At 32.4% G+C, this 20,895-nt stretch overlaps 1 protein-coding gene across 1 annotated transcript; it reads left to right on the top strand.

The window, feature by feature from the left end:
* The first annotated feature begins 10,668 nt into the window (after positions 1-10,668).
* Positions 10,669-15,485, top strand: LOC129304566 (external alternative NAD(P)H-ubiquinone oxidoreductase B2, mitochondrial-like). Its single transcript, XM_054944265.1, has 10 exons — positions 10,669-10,943; positions 11,601-11,880; positions 12,345-12,551; positions 12,830-13,080; positions 13,307-13,529; positions 13,657-13,761; positions 14,063-14,335; positions 14,549-14,670; positions 14,795-14,914; positions 15,019-15,485. Exons 1-10 carry the CDS (start codon positions 10,855-10,857, stop codon positions 15,104-15,106), a joined length of 1,758 nt encoding a protein of 585 aa, XP_054800240.1. The 5' UTR covers positions 10,669-10,854; the 3' UTR covers positions 15,107-15,485.
* Positions 15,486-20,895: the final 5,410 nt, after the last annotated feature.

The raw sequence follows: 20,895 nt of genomic DNA, 5'->3' as shown, positions 1-20,895 counted from the left end.
TATTTTTAGTTAATTGTTTAAGTGCAAAGTGTGTTGTAATAGAATGTTACTAATGAAAATGTTTTAATTTCGAGGATTAGTTCAAGCCTTTAGAGATTTGCTTGAAGAAGTCAAACATAGATTTTGTGTAAGACACTTATATGCCAACATTAAGTCAAGGTATGGTAGTGGAACAATGATTAGGGATTTAGTAATATGAGCAATGAAAGCCACTTACCCCCTACTTGGAAAGAACTTATGAAATAATTGCATAATGTGTCAAAGGAAGTGCACGATCACTTGATGACATTTCCTCCTTTTTGTTGGATGAAATCCCATTTTTTTACGTATTCAACATGTGATATGATAATGAATAATATATCAAAGTCTTTCAATAGTTGATTATTAGAAGCAAGAGAATTTCCTATTGTTGGTCTTCTTGATTTGATTTAAATATGTTAGATGGATAGATTTGCAGAGAATCAAATCAAAGCTATAAATTATCACGGAAAAGAAATTGTATACCCTTGACCCCATAAAAGGATTGATAAGGAAGTTGAAGAGGTAGAAAATGGATACCAAGATGGGCAAAAAATGATAAATTTGAAGTTCAATATAACAATAAAAGGTATATTGTGGATCTAAAAAAGAAGACTTCTGAATGTCAATAGGGGCAATTATCTGGAATTTCCAGTAGGTTTTTGAATAAATTATCTTTTTTAAAAAAAATTGGTTGATCTAAAAAATCAAATTTATATCATTTTTCCTATGTTGTAGGTATGCTATCATTTACATATATGAGAAGCGTGAGGTAGGGGTGTTCAATCTGGACCTGTCCCGATTGGCCCGGTATCGTCCCGATCATATCAGGACGGGTCTTGTCCTGGCCCGAAAATAATTGAGATGGGACTTTACGGGACGGGACAGGAAAGGGGTTCGGGAAGGGACAGGACACGGGATTACCATCGGGACGTCCTGTCCCATCCCGAATATTATATATATTATTTTTTATTTTAAATATATTAATTATATTAATATAATTTATACTTATATTAATTATATCAATTATAATTTTAATACTTACAATTCTTATTTAAAACTAAAGTGTTTTTATATTGATAATTTTAATGGCATGGAGTAAACATAGCGATATCTTTTTTATAATATATAAATTATATTAATATAATTTATTCTTATATCTATCTATATAATAACTTTTATTTATAACATATTTCTTGCTTATTTTTAGAAGAGTAATTAGCTTAGTACATCTTCACTAAAGTAGAAGAACAATTATTTGATATTGTGTTTAACTTGCCTGTTGTTGCTAATCTTATAGCATAAAGACCACTTGTATTTTTTATTATAATATGTAGTTGTGATTAATATAATTCAATAATTGATTTTAAATTATTGTTATTTATGTACTTATGTTATTTTAATTTTAAACTTAATAAATTATATAATTTAAAATTTTAATGAACATTATTATCTAGATCTTTTTTCGATATTATTTCATTTATCGAGACGACGGGACGTCTCAATCTTGTCCCAGTCCCGTCCTGACTCTTAATGGGACGAGACGACTTTCGAGACGGGACGGGACACGGGACTAAAATTCAGTCCCGATCTTTTTTCGGGACGGGTCTCTTCCCATCCCGTCCCGTGAACACCCTTAGCATGAGGATCCACATGAATGTATGAATGAATATCTTACTTTAAAAAAATATGAAGAATGTTATAGTCCTATTATACAACCTATCAATAAGAGATGTGGGATGGAATTGAACTGGAACCTATTGATCCTCCAACATTTCATAAGCACCCTAGTAGACCTAAAAAGTGATGGAATAAGGAGAAAGGTGAGCTAGCACATCCACACAAAATTAGGAGAGAAAATATAAGCCTTAGGTGTCAAGTTAGTGGGAATTATGGTCATAGTTGAAGAACATGCAAGCAACCATAACTACAACTTTTTTCAAGTAGTTAACATCCACAATAAAAGCAAAAAAACAAGCTCTTGCTACAAGCAACTAACCTCCAAACCAAAAAAAAAAAAGCAAACAAGCCTCCACTAAGCAACTAACCTTAGACTCTTTTACATATGTAGCATGCTCTTTTGAAACTTTAAACTCTTTTAAATATGTAGTGGAGCCAGTACATCCACACAAAATCAGGAGAGAAAATACAAGCCTTAGGTGTCAAGCTTATGAGAATTATGGTCACAATTGAAGAACATGCAAGCAACCATACCAATAACCTTCTTCAAGTAGTCAACATCCACAATAAAAGCATAAAAACAAGCCCTTGCTACAAGCAACCAACCTCCAAACCAAAAGAAAAAAAGCAAACAAGCCTCTACCAAGCAACCAACCGTAGACTCTTTTAAATATGTAGCCTGTTCTTTTGAAACTTTAAACTCTTTTAAATATATAGCGAGCTCTTTTAGAAATTTAGACATTTTTTAAATATGGCTATGCATGCCAAGCAATAGCTAATTTAGACTTTTTAGTACAATTAATGTGAAGTTAAATATTTTATAATATCTTTTTTATGAATTAATGGTGTTATTCTAATTTTTAAGAGCTTCATGTAGACTTATATATATTTCTTTAGTTAAATCTAAATAATCGTTGAAGTATCCCTTATTGATATATATTAGTTATAATTTTCTCACCTACACATTTTATTTGAAAAAATAATTTAGCTTTTATTGAAATTCTACATAACCATATATAATGAATTTTTTTAATACATGAATGGAATTGCAGCACTAAAAGCATACTAGCATTATTTGAATTGGTTATTGGATTTCAATGACAAAGAGAAGAGACTATGGTGAAATCTACAAGTTAATAATTCATGACATGATTTGTATACACATAGATAGATACACACACACACACACAATTGATAGACAATATTAGTCCTTTCTTCATAACATTGATATGAGTATTTTTTTTCCCTTTGTGTCAGAGGCTCCATTCTGTCCATGATCATTCTTTTCAATGTCTTATAATATTACCATATGTTTTTTTTTTGGCTAAAAATTGCTTGGTAAGTTTGCTTTACTAGAATAGGAAGAAATGGAAAAGAAAAAAAGCATTCAAAATCCATACACCTCTCTTTGATTTGCTTGAAATACAATCATTGCACTATTTGTAGAAGTCATTCAACTTTGAGATTCCATGATTCATATACAATAATTTAATGAGTATATTAATACACTCAACTCATTATCCAATGTATTCATAGGCACTAGCTTGTAAGCTAGGCAATCTTCTCATTCTCATAGTATCTGCAAATTAAATGCATAAATCTTAAGCTAATAGAATTAAGTTGCTACAACTGTAATATCCTTCTTCTTCTAAACCATGATTAACTTTAAATCCCAAGTAATTAAAAAATTGAATTAAGATAGATAACATTATATCAAATTACCAATGGGTGAAAAAGTTGGGATCTCAAGTTTAAAAAATTAAAACTATTATCAAGGTATTTCAAATAGACAAATTAGAGTTCACAAATATGCAAAAGCATGGGATCGTTTTAAATATGAGTGCACTTACTAAAGAATTTGAAAATAAGATAATTTTAAAAAATTCTTAGGTGTGCCCATAGCTCGTGGCACCATATGCCGTGGTGCAATTGCACAATTTTTTATAATAAATTCTACTATCAATTTGACAGCTTTTGAGAAAACTTTCAATGTGCCTTAATTCTCCGTTAGACGTCTGATTGACGTGAATTAGGTGTCTATATAAAGCTCTTTTTAAGCTCTAACCAATGGCTTTGGTTTCATAATTAAATTATTACTCAATTAAAATTTGAACACTCATTTCAAAACTTGTACTTTTTCAATAATTTTTGCAAAACTAAGTGTCTAATTCATTTACCAAAAGCTAATAACCATTGACACTCATTTGATCACATGAAAAACATTAAAACTAACTCGTGCAATATACCATATCACTATAAACACTTATAGATCACAAGTTTATTACTTAACCCCTTAACCTCAAAAACATACAAAGGAGAGTTTAAGCACATTTTCATCAAGTAATCCATAATCAACACATAATATGCTTAACTCTCATTTATATTAGTATTTTGGCCCTTTCACATATAACACATATCATCAAATTACTCTTTAGGGCCCAAAATACACTTACAACTCACAAACACATAATGCAAGTAAGAACAAAAAATGGATAAAACCTAGTTGGCAATTTAAATTGTCAAATACACATAACTAGCTCAAAATAAAGAGGTATACTAAAATAGGATCGCAATCTTAAGTCTCTAAGTGCTTTCTTCTATTTGATCCTCTTGAGCTATTCTCTGTAATATTGAAAATAGTGGGGTGAGTACAACCACTTAGTAACAAAGGTTTAACTAACTCATACTAATGCATTTCAATTAGTTTAAATATAAGTGACAAATAATATCAATTCTCCAAACCATGTAAAACATTTGAGAGTATAATAAATTCACACTTCCAAGCATAATAGCACATACTTGGAAAATAATACTTTTTAACAATTTTCATATCAAAGAAAATTTGTCACATGTTTCATTGACAGATACTCGAAAGCAATTAAAACTCAACTCATGATTATTATCATTAGGATCACAATACAGACAATCATGTGCCCTTACTCACTATATGCATGATCACACCTTCCTTAAATCCTCCTTATTCCTCTGACATAAAACTATAGGCTATAACACAATGGCATAGCCTACAATCCATGACTTCCTTAACCTAAACACTTGTGAGGGGATTACTGACTAAGGCACACTCAACTCACTTATGAAACATGGTTTTCTCCATTTCTCACACTATAGGGTGTCATACACCCTAAACTAGCTTTCTCATTGAACCAATGGATAGCTAGTTAGGTTTGAGTTCCTTGTTGAACTAGTGGGACAATTTCTCGATGAACAAGTGGGATAATATGAGTATAATCAATCTGGGCAAGCCATCACTCGGATGGAGCCCCTACCACATGAATTTAATTCTCTACTCCTCTTCTTAGGCAAACTCCTGCCTCTCATGATCATGCAATGCATATATTATGTAATAATTTGAGGTATGTAATTACTCATTGTCACGAATGCACAAACACATCATTATACACATCTCATACATGAAAATCACATATAATTCAATCATTAGACTCCTCATATTCATCGAACTCCTCAATTTAACTTTTCATTGAACTCTACATTACATAAATCATTGAACTTCTCAAATTCACAATTTTTGTACTTTACCCACTCACAATCATTGTACTCCAAACTCTCAATCAATCATGGAACTATACTATTTTACACATTATTGAACTCCTTATAAACACGTTTTCATTAAACTTTACAATACATAAATAATTGAACTTCTCAAATTAACAATCTTTGAACTAAATTAAATCACTACTTCATAATGGGCTTTTCAAACTAAACAAGCCACATTTTCATTTTAAACAATTTCACACAATTCAATCATTAAATGTTATTCAACAAACTAATTAATACATAAAAGTACATGATAGAATTCTTCCAATTATCTCAAACTTTTGAGAGGTCAAAGATCTTACCCCTCAAATACTTACTCCCAAAGCTTCCAAGAAGCTTGAATGGTGCCAACGATAGTTACTCTATAAGTATTTATAATTTAAATCATCAATATTTACATTTGAGCTAATTTTCACCAATACTTCAACACTTTTTAATGTTCAAAATTCATTCTTGCCTTATTCTTAGCTTCCTATAACTCTCATTAATATCATTAATCTCTTTAATAATTATTAATAAGACCACATTGTTCCTAACCATCACATTTATGAAAATTTTGGGACATTTAATGTCCTTCAACCACCAATCAGCATATAATCCTTAATACTAAGTTTACTTAGCTCAATCTACTCTCATTAACTCTATTTAAATCAATGGGTTCAGACTTATAGCTTCTTTGGACCAAAAAACACCATTATCAATCAAACCTTAACTTCTACCATTAAGAAAATAGAAGAAGTGAGAAAGATTTAAGTAAGAAAGCTTACCTTATTTAGGAGCTCTAATACTCAATTTCTCCAAGTCCTAGCACTGCTCTTTCGCCTCTCTCCCAACTTCCTTTGTTTCTACTTTGTTTTCTACTTCATTTTGTGATTTATAATAGCAGGAAAGTGATCATGCACTGTGGCGAATGCACAATGCACTGTGGCACATGGTACAGAGAGCCTTTTTTCCTAGGCATGTTGTCGTACATGCATCATGGCAGCTTATCCACCAGCCGCGGCACGTGGCACAGAATCTCCCTCTTTAGAATTTCTTCCTCATTCATTTCTAAGTGACCCGATTCTCCTTCAAACTCGTGTTTAGAGCTGAAATTGAAACCAAACATGCTCATTAGGCCCTCTAGCCATACACATTGCTAATATACTTAATTAATTTAATTACTTATTATATCTGATTTAAAAATTGAGGATGTTACAACAATAAATTCAGCATACCAACAGAAATTATTTCAAGTAAACCAATCCAAAGACCATTGCAAATTTGCAATCCAATAGGGAAAAAAAATCTTAAAAATGCTCCTACTATTGCTGCTGCCATTACTAAGTGCATGAACATATGGAGACTAATCTCTTTTAAAACATTTAAGGAAGGTTAGAGATAACCAGAATGGAAAGTCAAAAAGAGAGAACAGACATGAACATATAGTCGAAAAGGTTGAAAACGAATGGACATAGCTAGCATGAAGAAGACAATAGTCAAAAAGCAAATAGAGAGAAAGAACGCTCAATCCAAAAAGCACGAACAAGATGATTAGCGAAAATAGCACAAAGGTTGCTCTCCTCTCTTCCTCCACATTCAATAACACAATGACGTGATTTACCTTATAAGAGGATAGGTGTAAAGTCAATCAAACTTTTTCAAGGATCCAGTTGGGCAAAGTTGATCTACTTGGCATCACTAATCCATATAGATGGCGGCGATAAAGTACTACGTTATCTAGATCAGACTTTCTTAATGGTGTTAACGGGCTAAAAGCTATTAGACTTGGACTTAACATGGAAAGCTATAAGGGCCCATTTGGCATAATGAAAATGGAAATAAAGATGGAGATAGAAATATGAATGGAAATAGACATGAAAATAAGTTTATGAGACATGTTTGGTATTCATATGGAATTCATATATTATTTTTATTTGATATTTATCTATATAATATGAAATTACTAATATGCCCTCATCTAAAAAAACCTTAACCTTAACACAAATATCCAAGCCACCGTAAAAAATTATAGCTGCCACTGGAGAATCAATCAAACTAGATCCAATGAAGCTATCAAATATATGCTAGAAATTAAAGCTACAGCCACCATTATTAGAAACCAAAGAATTAAAAGATTTGTTTAGCGAAGTTGTTTGGTTCGACACTGTCGTTGATGTGTTTATAGAAGATGTCGAGTTTGAATTTGATTTGATTAAGGGTTAGGATGTAGAGGTCATCTTGACAAATAAAGAAAAGTAAAGGTGATTTTGGTTTAGGCTAGTAGATGTGGAAAGTTCCATTCAGAATTGTCATAGTCTTTAGCGCAAAAGATGAACTGGGAGAAGATGAGTCGACCTGGATGAGTTTCTAGTGCAAATTTTGTTAAGTTTGAGATCCACAAAGAGGATGAGGTGCCATCATGCTACTATCATTGCCGTCACCACATCTTAGCTGTTGCTATCACTAGTGCTGTCATCCTCATCACACTCTCTATTGTCTCCACTAGTACCAACTGTCGAGGGTAATGTTGGTCTAAGAGTTGGTGGAAATGGACTTCCATGCTCCCCTCAAATGGAAGCCAATTCCATCAATTTTGGTGCATTTGGCTTCCACAAGGAAGTCCAATTTAGTCAAATTTTATTTAACCAAACATACAAAATTTTAAATTTCATATCAATATCCATTTACATCCTCTCAATTTCAACATATTAAACGGGGCATAAAGGTCCAATTCCAAAAAATAAAATTATAAGGACTTGATTAAAAAATTGATACAAACTATAAGATTTTGCAAATGTGTTTTCTTTTAAATTTTTATATATAGTTAATAAATTTTACTTTTTTAAATTTTGATAAAATATGTTGAAAGCAATTAAATTTATAAATGGGATAAAAATGCTGCTGTGGCTCAGAAACAAAATTAAAGTGGAAAAATGAATAGATGAAAATTAGAGCCGGTAATTCAGGCGAGCTGGGCTTGTTTGGGTCGGGCTTAATTCGGGCCAGGCTTATTCAGATCGGACTTAAAGAATCCTACTCTTTTTAAAAAACCCATATAGCCACTTGGGCTTCGAGCTTATTGGGGTCGGCCCGAATGCCCGAAACTTTTTTAAAAATAGTTTTTTAATCAATTTTAATTTTTAAATAATTTTATTAAGCATAACATATTATTTTAACTTGAAAGGAATACAAAAAATAATAACTTATTAACTTTGTAGTTAAGTATTTAAGTAACTTTGTTACTGTTTTGTTGTATTATGTGCAATTTATTCATGAATGTTTCATTTACTTATAAATTAATGTCTTATTTATTTAAATATTACCTTTATCATGGTTATATAAAAATATTTATATATTTTAATTGAATCATATTATTTTAATTATGATCAAGTTAATCTCAATTCAACTACGGTTAGATCACTAATTTAAAATTATTATCCTAATTAGTTCAAAGTTTTTTATAACTATTGGATGAACTTTACTTTTTATTTTTAAGAATATGAGAAAAATAATCATCATTATATTATATAAAACAAAATTATTTAATTATGGGTAAAATACTATTTTTTTAAATTTTTTTCTTTAACCTTTTATATTGTTTAAGTCCTATATACAAAGGGTATTTGTTTTAATTTATTCTTAATTTTTAACTAAGTCTGGCGTGGATGATAATCAAATAATTATCTAAAAATATTATTTTATTTATTATGTTTGTTTAGTAGTAGAGCCAGAAATTCGTACATGCTTGAATTTTATTTTTAAAATTATTTTTAATTTAAAATTAATTATCTTATTTTATAATAAATATAAAATATAATTTTTTGGACAAGAAAATGGTGTATATGACTCAATTTTTTTCAAAAAAAATTGAGTCTTAAAATATAAAAATTAATATTAAAATATATTTTATTTATTATTTTGAGATATTTTATTTGATTAAAAATAATAAAAATGAAAAAATATAAATATTTTTATTTTTTTTAAAATAACTATAGTAATACACTCAAATATATATTATTTTAAAATAAAATGATGTAAAACTTGAAAAATAATTAATATTTATTATATTATATATATTTTTAAAATTTTTTCTATTCGGGTATTCGGGCTAAGTCCGAACCCGATCGAGTTTGGCCTGAATTTTCTTGAGCCTACTTAGACCGCTCGAATAGATCCAAATAATAAAAAATTATTTTTTTGAACTCAAATCTAAATTTTTTGAATAAATTTAAATTGACTCGTTGAATTTGATTTAAATTATTAGCTCTAATAAAAATGCAGCTGTGGCATAGAAATAGAATGCAGAACTCATAATTGTGGGAACGTAAAATTGGAAAGCACAAATGTACAATGTCACCAAAAAAAAAAAGTACAATGTCACAGTGCAGGCCAACTCATGCAAATTGCGTGCGAGACTTTGTGACCCCACAACAAATATTTGGCAGCACAAAGCGAATGTGGAAAGCAACACCCACCAAGACCATTCAAAATTTTCTTTTTATTTCAATTATTATTATTATTTTGAGTTTTGTTTGAGACACGTGCAATCAGATCCCGAAGTTACCAAGCGAGCGGCGCCTTATTCTCAGGGTCAAGGTCAGGAGAGGTAGCCAGAGGACCAGCAGAGCCTGGTGGCCCCACCTCTTCCACGTGTCCAATTCCTAACCGCAAGGAAAAAGCATATACTTTCATAATTCGAATAAATTTCCCTTCAACCTAGAGTAGTATATTTCATTATACTTTTATCAAAGTTTTGTTGAGCCATCCCAGTATTATTAATATTAATTTGACTAACCATGTTTTAAATTGAATTGACTTGTTTGGCCAAAAAATTGAATTGAATTTTCACGAATGGTTTAATATAAATTAAATAATAAGAATAGATTATCTAATGTTTCTGTGTTATTATTCTTTTACGAATCTAATCATTTAATTTGATTTCAACATTACAGTCCAATTTTTATTTTATTTCGATGCCTCTGGTTAAAAGAATTGACTTCAATGCTTTATTTCCATTGTCTCATACGATCTGAGCCGGATTGCATTATTTGTAATAATAAAAAATTTTATATTGATATAATGAAATCATATATGATTAAAACATTTATAAATAAAAATAGCATTTGTGGACAATACAAATTTGGATAGTTTAAATCCATTAAAATAATTATCTGACATCATTAAGCAATTTTCGTAATGATGTAATATCAAATTATAAAACATTAAAAGTAAGGAAAATAATTAATTACTAAATAACTAAAACAATTTTATTCCAAATAAAACAGTAGTAACAAAAGAGAGAGAGACTTGGTATGAAGACATGTCCCTACTTTGACACGTGAAGCTCTTTTCTTGGTCGCCAAGTCAAAAAAAAAGGGCAATCAGAACAATTGTTCACACCTTCCCACCGTCATTCCAAACGTTTCTCTCTCCCACCTTTCCGGATTCTCTTGCGTCTCTATTTGTGCCGCTCTTCAACGCCAACCCCGGTAGACCCCTCCTTTTTCCTTCAATTTCTCTCTGTTTTCTCTCCCAGATTATTGGACTCCGATCTCTTTTGCTCCAATCTCGGACTACGTATCACCGTCTCACTGCACAATGCGGGCTTTCACTTTCTATGAACGAGTTTCTAGAGCTTTCCATGACTCCTCCTCCCTCTCCAAGCTTCTTGTGCTCTTCACCGTCAGGTATTCATTCTCTTTCTTTATGTTACTCTGATCTGCACGATCCGATCCTCGCATCTCTTCCTCTCCAATCTTATTTTCATTTCCTTGTAACATTTTTGTGGCTTGTTCCTTCTAATGCTCTTTTTAACTTTTCTCGCAAAATGACATTTATGATTTATTGGTTTGCCTTCTCACATCCCCGCCGCCTCGGTTTCTTCTTCAGGGACCGTGTTACTGCTTTTTTTTTTTTTTAAGCAAACCTTGTGGCGACTTATATTGATCTTAAAATTAAAAATTAACTATTACTTGCTTCAATATGTTACAATGGGACGGTTCAAACCTTTTTTTTTTTTTATTCGGTCTAGATTTTCTTTGCAATCGATTGATCGATGAACTAAATGTAATTTTCGATCCACAATCTCTCAGAATTATAATCGGGATATTTTTTTGACAAGTGATTGTGAACAGATCATATATTTTTTATGTTCTATTATTTTGTACTGTAGGCTTAATAAAAACGCAACACCTGTGACAATCTTATAGGACAAGCTAATGTTCAAATACAATATGAACTCTGGTGTCTAATACGCGTGTTAGGTTCTATTGCGAAAATGGATGCTTCATTGTTCATTTAGATTTGTGAAGCGTACATGAACACGAACAATTTGTTTGATGCAGTGGTGGGACAGGGGCTCTTGTTGCATATGCAGACGCCAATAGAAGCAATGGAGCGTATATTGATTCATCAGAAGCAGCTCCGGAAAAGAAAAAGGTCGTGGTGCTGGGAACTGGCTGGGCAGGCACAAGTTTCTTGAGGAATATAAACAATCCAAGGTATGAGGTTCAGGTGGTGTCGCCTCGCAACTACTTTGCATTCACTCCTTTGTTGCCTAGCGTCACCAGTGGCACTATCGAAGCTCGCAGCATTGTTGAGCCTGTTCGCAATATTTTTAGGAAGGTATTGATGAAAGCACCATAGTGGTTTTTATGTTTCATTGGAACAAAAAACACAGATTCAAGCACCTTATTAGTTTTTATGTCTCGTTGGAAAATAAAAAACACAGATCATATACATAGTCTTAGAATCATCTAGGTACTTTCCAATATTCTGGGATGGATAACCATCAAATGAGAACTTGTTTTGGGGGTGGAATGACTTCCCTGTAACAAGTAAACGGCACTTTAATAGCAGTTATCAATCTCAGGTCATCCTTCCATGCTTTATAAAATTTATGTAAACTATGCTAATAATCTATATAAACATGGAAGCATGTAACAGACGTTCCATCAAAAAATTCTTAAGAGATGCTTGTGTATATTTTTAAGATTAATATATACCTTTAAGGTTTTCAGACTTAACCACTTGCTTTTGTGTTGGCATATCCTTCACCAATTCTTTATTTTTTTTTGGGTGTGGAGCAGAAAAGGATGGACATTGAATATAGTGAAGCCGAGTGTCTCAAGATTGATGCAGAAAACAAGAAAATTTACTGTCGATCCAACATAAACAACCATTTGAACGGGAAAGAAGAATTCGTAGTGGACTATGATTACTTAGTCATAGCGGTGGGAGCTAATGTCAACACGTTTAACACTCCTGGAGTTGTGGAGCATTGCCATTTCTTAAAGGTAATTTCCACTTCTCTTGTCCTTTTTCTAAATTGATGATGGTGTTACGGTCAGAAATGATCTTGAACTTTGCCCGAAACTTAGTATCATCTCCGAGCAATCTTAAGTACACTAGAGGGATTAAATTAATATCCTGAACAATGTTGAGAATAAGATACGCCAGCTGCTCCCAAGCTAAACACTTTTGATTCATCATGTTCGTTTTTGGCTATGTTATGATGCCTGTACATGTATGCATGATTTTGTTTCTTGATAATCTTGCGGACATTCATGTTCAGGAAGTAGAAGATGCCCAGAAGATTAGAAGAACAGTTATTGATTGCTTTGAGAGAGCAAGCTTGCCAAATGTAAGTGATGAAGAGAAGAAGAGGATTCTTCATTTTGCAATAGTTGGAGGTGGCCCAACGGGGGTGGAGTTTGCAGCCTCCCTTCATGACTTTGTCAATGAGGATTTGGTCAAGTTATATCCTCGAATAAAAGATTTAGTTAAGATCACGCTTCTGGAGGCTGGAGATCATATTCTGAGCATGTAAGTCTCTGAATCTCCCATCTTAAAAGTGGATCAGAGTTTGCAAGTTAAAATGTTAAATATGACAATTTGACACACATTAGAGAGACATGCATGACTATATTCTGAAATCTCCGTGCTTCGATCGATATAAAGTAATTTAAGTTAGTTATTAATGTTGTGATATTTTTAATTATTAAATTAAATACCTTGGAAACTTGATATATTCCTATGCTCTGTTTTGCAGGTTTGACAAGAGAATTACTGCATTTGCTGAAGACAAGTTCAAGAGAGATGGCATTGATGTGAAAACAGGGTCCATGGTTGTGAAGGTGTCGGAGAAAGAAATTTCTACTAAGGAACTGAAAAATGGCGGAGAGATTACTGCAATTCCATATGGAATGGCTGTGTGGTCAACTGGTATAGGCACTCGTCCATTTATCAAAGATTTCATGAAGCAAATTAACCAGGTATGCCTTGAGGAAATCTGACACAAATACAGAAGTACTGATCTATATCAGTTTTCTCTTTTTTCTTTCTATTATGCAAATTTTAATTGGTGTATTGTTGGCTGAAACACTGCTCATTTGATGATAGGCTAACAGGCGCGCCTTGGCCACTGATGAATGGTTGAGAGTTGAAGGGTGTGACAATGTGTATGCTCTTGGTGATTGTGCTACCATAAATCAGCGAAAAGTCATGGTACCTGATTGCTCACGTTACTATATACTATACATGGCCAATAGTTTTGTAGTTTCTTTGTTCTTATTTTCCCCTGTAAAGATAACACACGGTACAGTTAAGTAGACTCGGTCTGAATAACATAAAAAATCAAATAAATCATGAATAAGCATACGAGTCGGGGTAAAATCTATCGAAACACGATATACTGTAACTTTTTTCTGGAGTAATTGTTTTGTTTGATGCTTATTATGCTATTGATTTCAGTTTAGATGATCTCTCTTTTCCTGCTATTAGAATATCGGGTGTTTCGTGTTTTCAGGAAGATATTGCTGCGATTTTTAAGAAGGCAGATAAAGACAACTCAGGAACGCTTACGGTGAAAGAATTTCAAGAGGTGATCGACGATATCTGTGAAAGGTACCCTCAGGTGGAGCTATATCTGAAGAGCAAGCAGATGCGCGGCATTGTTGATCTGTCGAAGGAAGCCAAGGGAGATGTTAAAAAAGAACCAACTGAACTGAACATCGAAGACTTCAAAGCAGCACTGTCCAAAGTGGATTCTCAGATGAAATTTCTTCCGGCTACAGCGCAGGTGCTTGTCATTTTATGAAGAAAGCGTTTAATAAAATTATGAATTGTGAAACAATTTTTTAAAAAAGCATTAGAATTATGATAAGAATGATAGATTGTTTTCATATATCATGATAACAAGCTCTGGAACAAGCTTCACCTTTGGTTCTGCTCTAGTGTTGTTTCTTTTTTAACTATACCATTTGTCTGACGCGTCTCTGGATAAAAATATCAGGTTGCATCTCAGCAGGGCGCATACCTGGCGAAATGTTTTAACCGGATGGAGGAGTGTGAAAAAAATCCAGAGGGTCCTCTCAGATTCAGGGGAGAAGGTCGCCACCGCTTCAAACCCTTTAGGTACCAAATCAAAATGATCTACATGCTCTCTCCTCTATCTATTACTCAATCCTCTTTTTAGTACAATATTACAAAATTGTCACCGAACAACAAATGTAACGAGGTTTTTGCTTTTTGTGTGAAGATACAAGCATTTCGGACAATTCGCTCCGCTGGGAGGAGAGCAGACAGCAGCACAGCTTCCTGGGGATTGGGTATCAATTGGCCACAGTTCCCAGTGGTTATGGTATTCTGTCTATGCAAGGTACCCCTCCTCATTCTTGCTATCTCTCTCTTGCATATCTCTGTGCGTTTTAATGCCATTCATTTCACCAAGTTATAAAGCTTAATTCAATCATCTTTAAACAGCAAGCAAGTAAGCTGGCGTACAAGGGCCTTAGTGGTATCGGACTGGGCGAGACGCTTTGTCTTTGGTAGGGACTCGAGTCGCATCTGAGGGAGCTTTGCATCGGTAACATAGCAGAGCTGAGCCTTATCTTGAATTTTGAAACATGATTTTTTTTAGTTATAATACCCAATTCTTTGAATAAACAACACAAAGCCGACTTTTTCAGATGGGTCTGAGTCTTCCACAGTCACTTCCAAGTTTGAACCCCCTATTGGTTCCCTGGTATTTTTGGCTGATTAAATTTCATTTTTGAAGATGATACTTAGGTAGTGTCAGACTTTCATTCGTGATCATACGCTATGTCATCGAATTCTTTCATGTACCCATTTTTCCGAATTCTTCTCGGGGTAATCATAGAAGTTGAGGATCAATGTTTTATTATTATTTTTTTTAAAAGCAAGTTTATTTTGTTGGAATGGACATATTAGGCTTCAGTGTGTCTTCATGTTATACCAGGCATATGGGCAAATGAAGTTTTGGCGAATAATAAATTCAAATAAAATATTGTTTGGCCAACCCTGACGGCAATAGTTTCTTTCGGTTTGGAAGATAAAGTATCACGAATTACAGATGGGGGATACCTTCTTTTCAAATTTGGTTGTTCCTTCAAATCTATCCTGTTTGATTAATCATGGAAGAAAAGGGGAAATTTTATGTTAATAGGCAATAGCCTACCTTAAAAGCGAAAGCTTCGTTAATGAGAGAATTTCTGTTCAGGAAGGTTGGAATATGGTTTGTGGTTTGTAGTTTGTAGTTCATCTTTGTAGTCTTTCTGTCAAAGTTAAGCTATTCTTGTTCCCCCCTTTTCCCCTGCCTTACTAAAACTGAACAAAGGCACCATGGCATTTGAAACATCAACATTTGACCACAGTGGCTAAAAATACTCATGAACCACTAGAATGGTAGTGTTGTATTTGCGTGGAACAGGATTGTCCTCCACAGTATGACGCACAATGGAATATTGGGCGTTCAAATATGATAAACATGATTACGTTACGTGCCCATAATGAGGATGAGGAAGCCCAGCAAAATCGTCAGAATCCAATGCAAGTGATTGGATCGAAGGCAATCATGGCTTAAAAAAAGTGCAATCAAAGCAATAAGCAATTCCAGGAACGGGTTCCTATTTGATAATCCGGTAGTGTCCCATATTGTATGGAGGGCATGACAAGAAAAGGGCCTGAACAGGAGGATTGAGGATAACTATGAAAGATCGAAACTAAAAAAGCCTGGGCAATTTGGTTAGGTTTGAAGTACATGTGAGACTTTAATTAATGACTGGCAAAGAAAGTGAGCATGACTAAATGCACCAACAATAACATTTGAACTGCCGGCGGTGCCATGGAATTGAACTATGAAATGGACCCCCCCACGAAAACGATCTCAGCATGTTACACTGCTCGGCCGGAGGAAAGCAACTTTTTATTTAGTATTTGACTACTCCAATTTGAATGTGCAAGAATATGCCTAACTCGGATTTACTGGAGTCTGAGGTTTCAATTTTGAATCTATTTTGAAAGAAATGATCACATTTAATATTCAACAGTACTTTAAACAGGATTATCTCCAATAACATAATACCTATGATCTATTTAAAAAAAAATAAGAATGGTGGGAGTAAGGGAGTAGGAGGTGTAAAGGGTTATGAAAGATAAGGTTGAGGGAAGAACATGGGGTTTCCGAGCTTTAGGGAACAGAAGGATGGGGGGGTCCATGTCCCTTTTACTAATGAAATCAGAGGCCTTTAATCTGTTGTGGCCCATCCTCCACCATGTTAGCCTCTCTTCTCTTATCTCTTGCACCAAACTATGAATCTCTTTTCTTTCAATCTCAATTCTCAACCCTCTCCTCTCCCCTCATTCATTTCTAACCTACCAACCTCTTCCCGGACAACTCTTTATATTCATATTCAATAACATTCAATTTTATTCCCTAATTCTTACTTTCACTTCACATGACAATAACATCCAGTCTCATTTCCCAATGGTAAGTTTTCTATCTTTATTTTACAACTCAGCTTGACTTTAACTTTGATAACAAACATCACTTCAAAATTTTTCCAAAAAGCACATCTGAAATATAAAAAGTGCTGTTCAAATGAAAACTAAGTCATTTGAAAATAAACTATTTAAAAAAATATCTAATATCCAATAATGTTAATGGGTGTAAAGGCAGCCCAAGTATTTTAAAGATATCGTTAAAAATAAAATCACGCTAGAAAAGATATTTTAAATATAATTTATGACACTTACATATCAATTATTTTGCATTTAAATCCATGAAAGAAAACTGGTAAGTAAAACTAGCTGGAAGCATGAATGGTGGTGAAATGATAGGGAGGGGCAAGCAATGGAGAGGTGAGGGTGAAAGCACTAAAATGGCAGAGTCTAGTGAGAGAAATAGAAAGAAATATATAAAAATGGTGATGTTGAAGTTTAAAAAAGGGTTAGGGGGAGGCATGTGTTTTCTTTAACCTAACCCCTAAACAATTCAATAAGGGCCCCACTTGAACAGAACAGATAGACTCTTCTTAGTCTTAGATGCCTCCACAACATCTCCCATCCATCCCCAGTCCACATGCCACATTTCCTACATTTTAAATTATAATAATCTCTTTTCTCATCCCATCATATGATTTGTTTAACAAACAAATATTCGAATTATAATTTTAAACATATTATTAGAAATTTCAAGAATTTATTTTTTTATTAAATAAAAGTGATGTTTACATGATTTTAGTAGACTTTAAGGAAGTGTTTGTTGGAATTTTTTTTAATATAACCTCTAACCATAGGATTAATTAAAAAAAGGCTACTTAAGTGTGCAATTCACTCCAAATGCACACAAAAAACAAAACCTCCTAGGATGAGCGGCTTGAAGTTGGAGAAATCTTGAGTTGATGTTTCTTGTTTGATTAAATATTAGGAGGTTGTGTTTGATTTATGGAAAGGGAATTTGAGGGAACAAAGGTGAGGAAATTAAAGTGTTTTTACATGTCAAAATATTTTTTTGGAAAGAGATTTTTCCTATTTTCATTCCCGTAGTTATTCTCTTCATCTAGATTTTACATCAATATGTCTTCAATCACTTTGAGCTTTCTCGTAATTACTGTTTTTTTTATCACTCTACACTAATTTTCGATCGTAAAAAATTTGCAGAAAAAATCCCAAATTATAGAGAAAAAATTACAAAAAAGATTAAGAATTTTTTTTGCCACTGTCAGTAATTTTGAGATTCTTTTTTATATTTTTTTTAACCGTCACTGTCAGTAAATTTTGAGATTCTTTTTTATAATTTTTTTGTCAACTATTGACAATAAAGATAACATTACACTGTTTTTAAAAATTAAAAAAACATTACATGAAAAAAAATTTAGAGTCCTAAGTTATAGTTTCTATTCCAATTTACCATTTAAACCCATTATTTTTATCCACTCTACACTAATTTTGAAACCAAGATAATGTCTTACATATGCATCTAGTGAAATTACTAGTAAAATTTTCTATTTATATTTGATTTGTACATGCATGTTTAGGGATATTTTTTGAATTCGGATCAAAGTATGGTTGATAGTATGATAACACATCACTGTTAACTTGTAATATATGCTTATTTAACTACATTTATTCACATCTTCATAAATAAATAAAAACTAGGAAAGGGCCCTTGAATTGGTGGGGGAATCAATTCTAAACACAGTCCACCACCAAAAAAAAAATTTAAGGAAATGAAATAAACTTATACCACCAAATTATTTTACATCATTATCATATATTTTGATCAATGAGATATAATTCTACCAAAAAAATTAAGATATAATTAAAAAAATGTGATCTTAATGCCAATAAGCATTGGTTATGGTAAAAGGAGTTAAACTCCATTAAGCACAACGACTCAGATGTAAGTCATGTACATTTAGAAGTAATTTTTGGAAGAATTATTTGTATCTAGAGCATAACCTAAATTTATTTGGATTATTTAGAATTTAATGTGACTTAAGATATTCAGTGTTTTACCAAAAAAAAAATTGTCATCTAAATAGTATTATAAGAATATTTTTTTAAATGTTTTGTTTTAAAAATTATCCCATGTGAATATATTTTGTTTCAATTTTAGAAAATACTTTAAATTCCTACCGAAAATGAGTTGAATGGTTAAAAACTATATATATCCTATTCACATCTATTCATAATCATCCCTTCCCTAATCACATGTCCATGATTTTGACGTACACAATACAATTGTATATATTAAAATAAATGTCAATTTTCTCTGAAGCAACAGATCTAGTACTTTAAAAAAAAAAAGTGTTAAAAGGATTCAAAAAATCTCCAAAATGCCAAGTATGGTGAAATTAGCATAATGCAACCTCACCGAAAATCATGCTAAAATGTAACAAGGAGTAGCTCTCATTTTTCTTCTTTATAAAAAATGGGAGGCTTTCATTATTGCGTCTCAATCATGACACTATATAAGTTATAAAAATGTGTATTTATATTTATTATTTATTTTAAGCCCCAAAAAATGGGAGTATGATGGTTCTCTGTGTTTTTCCCCCAGAAAAAAAAAAAGTTTTGTTTACTGTTCAATGATGAGTAATTCATCAAGTGGCATATCTTTGACCATTATTCTAAGTCGGAAATTGAATTGAATTTGGTGAGAACATCGAGTGCATCGCAATCTTCAAAGCAGGTTTCGTAATTCAAGGACACCCCAATTAATTAAACCCTTCAGCATCATCATTAGCCCTTGAAAATTCCCTCCAACTTTGTAAAAATAAATAATTCACCTATTCTTCACATACTAACTATAAACTAACGCTACATTAATATAATTAGTGGATTTTATATTCATTTTGTGCACCATTATACTTACTGCTTCCAAAATTTCGTTCCTAATTTTCAATTATCTTTTGTCCTTGAATATGAGTGTTGATATAGGTTTTAATGCGCAATCAATACTCTTCTGGCTTTATTTATATGATAAAAAGAATATTTATTTTGATCATATATAAACATATATCATCCCTATAAATTTTTTTGTTTATCTTTATTATTTTACCTCTAAAAAGACCTGAGTCATACAAGCCTTTTAAAGAAACTAAAATATGAGTATGAATACACTTTAGGTCATTTTATCCTAAAAAGCATACAATTGCAACCAAATCATATCAATGACTATAGACAACTTAGATTATTCCAGAAGTAATTCAAAATGTTTGAGAGTTTAGAATGTTTATAATTTTGGTTTTTGGTGCAAGCAAACAAAAGGAAAGTGTGTAAACTCAACCAAGCATTCAAAGTAGCTTTTCAAGGTTAGATTCCACTACTTATATCTTTGCCCTTTCTTGCCTTTGTTTGAATTCAATTGTCTTCTTTAAGTGGTGTGTGAAGATGTCCTAATTACCATTAGGACTAGGTGTGAGTGGTTAGACCAATGCACAAACCCTAAAAGCTACACCAATTTGTGATTAAAGTTTTAATACTAGTCCTATCTCTTACCTTGATCATGTTTAATTACTTTAAATCAATCATGATTATAGTATTGGCTGTAGCTTAAGACCTCAACCAAGTCAATATTCATAGCCAAGTACAACAAGAGATTGAAATGAAAATGCATTTATACATCAAGACATTGAAGCATAAACACAAACATTTATGTATAGCTACATAATACAAGAATCAAATGTACATCATTTCCTTCTCTAAATAAGAATTTTGGCCATGATGATGGATCTATGACCTATAATCAATCATTATAAACACAAGTCACGAAACATAAAAAGAAGAAAAGAAGAATTCAATGCAATTGAAAGCAAGAAAAAATGTTTAAAAAAA

This window comes from Prosopis cineraria, unplaced genomic scaffold (assembly GCF_029017545.1).
Source record: "Prosopis cineraria cultivar Desert tree isolate PC_DT_omini unplaced genomic scaffold, ASM2901754v1 PC3, whole genome shotgun sequence".
Classification (NCBI taxonomy): Eukaryota; Viridiplantae; Streptophyta; class Magnoliopsida; order Fabales; family Fabaceae; genus Prosopis; species Prosopis cineraria.
This window is presented reverse-complemented; position numbering and strand designations above follow the sequence as displayed.

What these genes read in the sequence shown, in the direction of transcription:
- LOC129304566 (XM_054944265.1), top strand. Translation starts at nt 10,855, where the DNA reads ATGCGGGCTTTCACTTTCTATGAACGAGTTTCTAGAGCTTTCCATGAC. An exon ending in TTCGCAATATTTTTAGGAAG is followed by an intron (nt 11,881 to 12,344) that starts GTATTGATGAAA and finishes GGTGTGGAGCAG; the next exon opens with AAAAGGATGGACATTGAATA. An exon ending in TAAATCAGCGAAAAGTCATG is followed by an intron (nt 13,762 to 14,062) that starts GTACCTGATTGC and finishes TCGTGTTTTCAG; the next exon opens with GAAGATATTGCTGCGATTTT.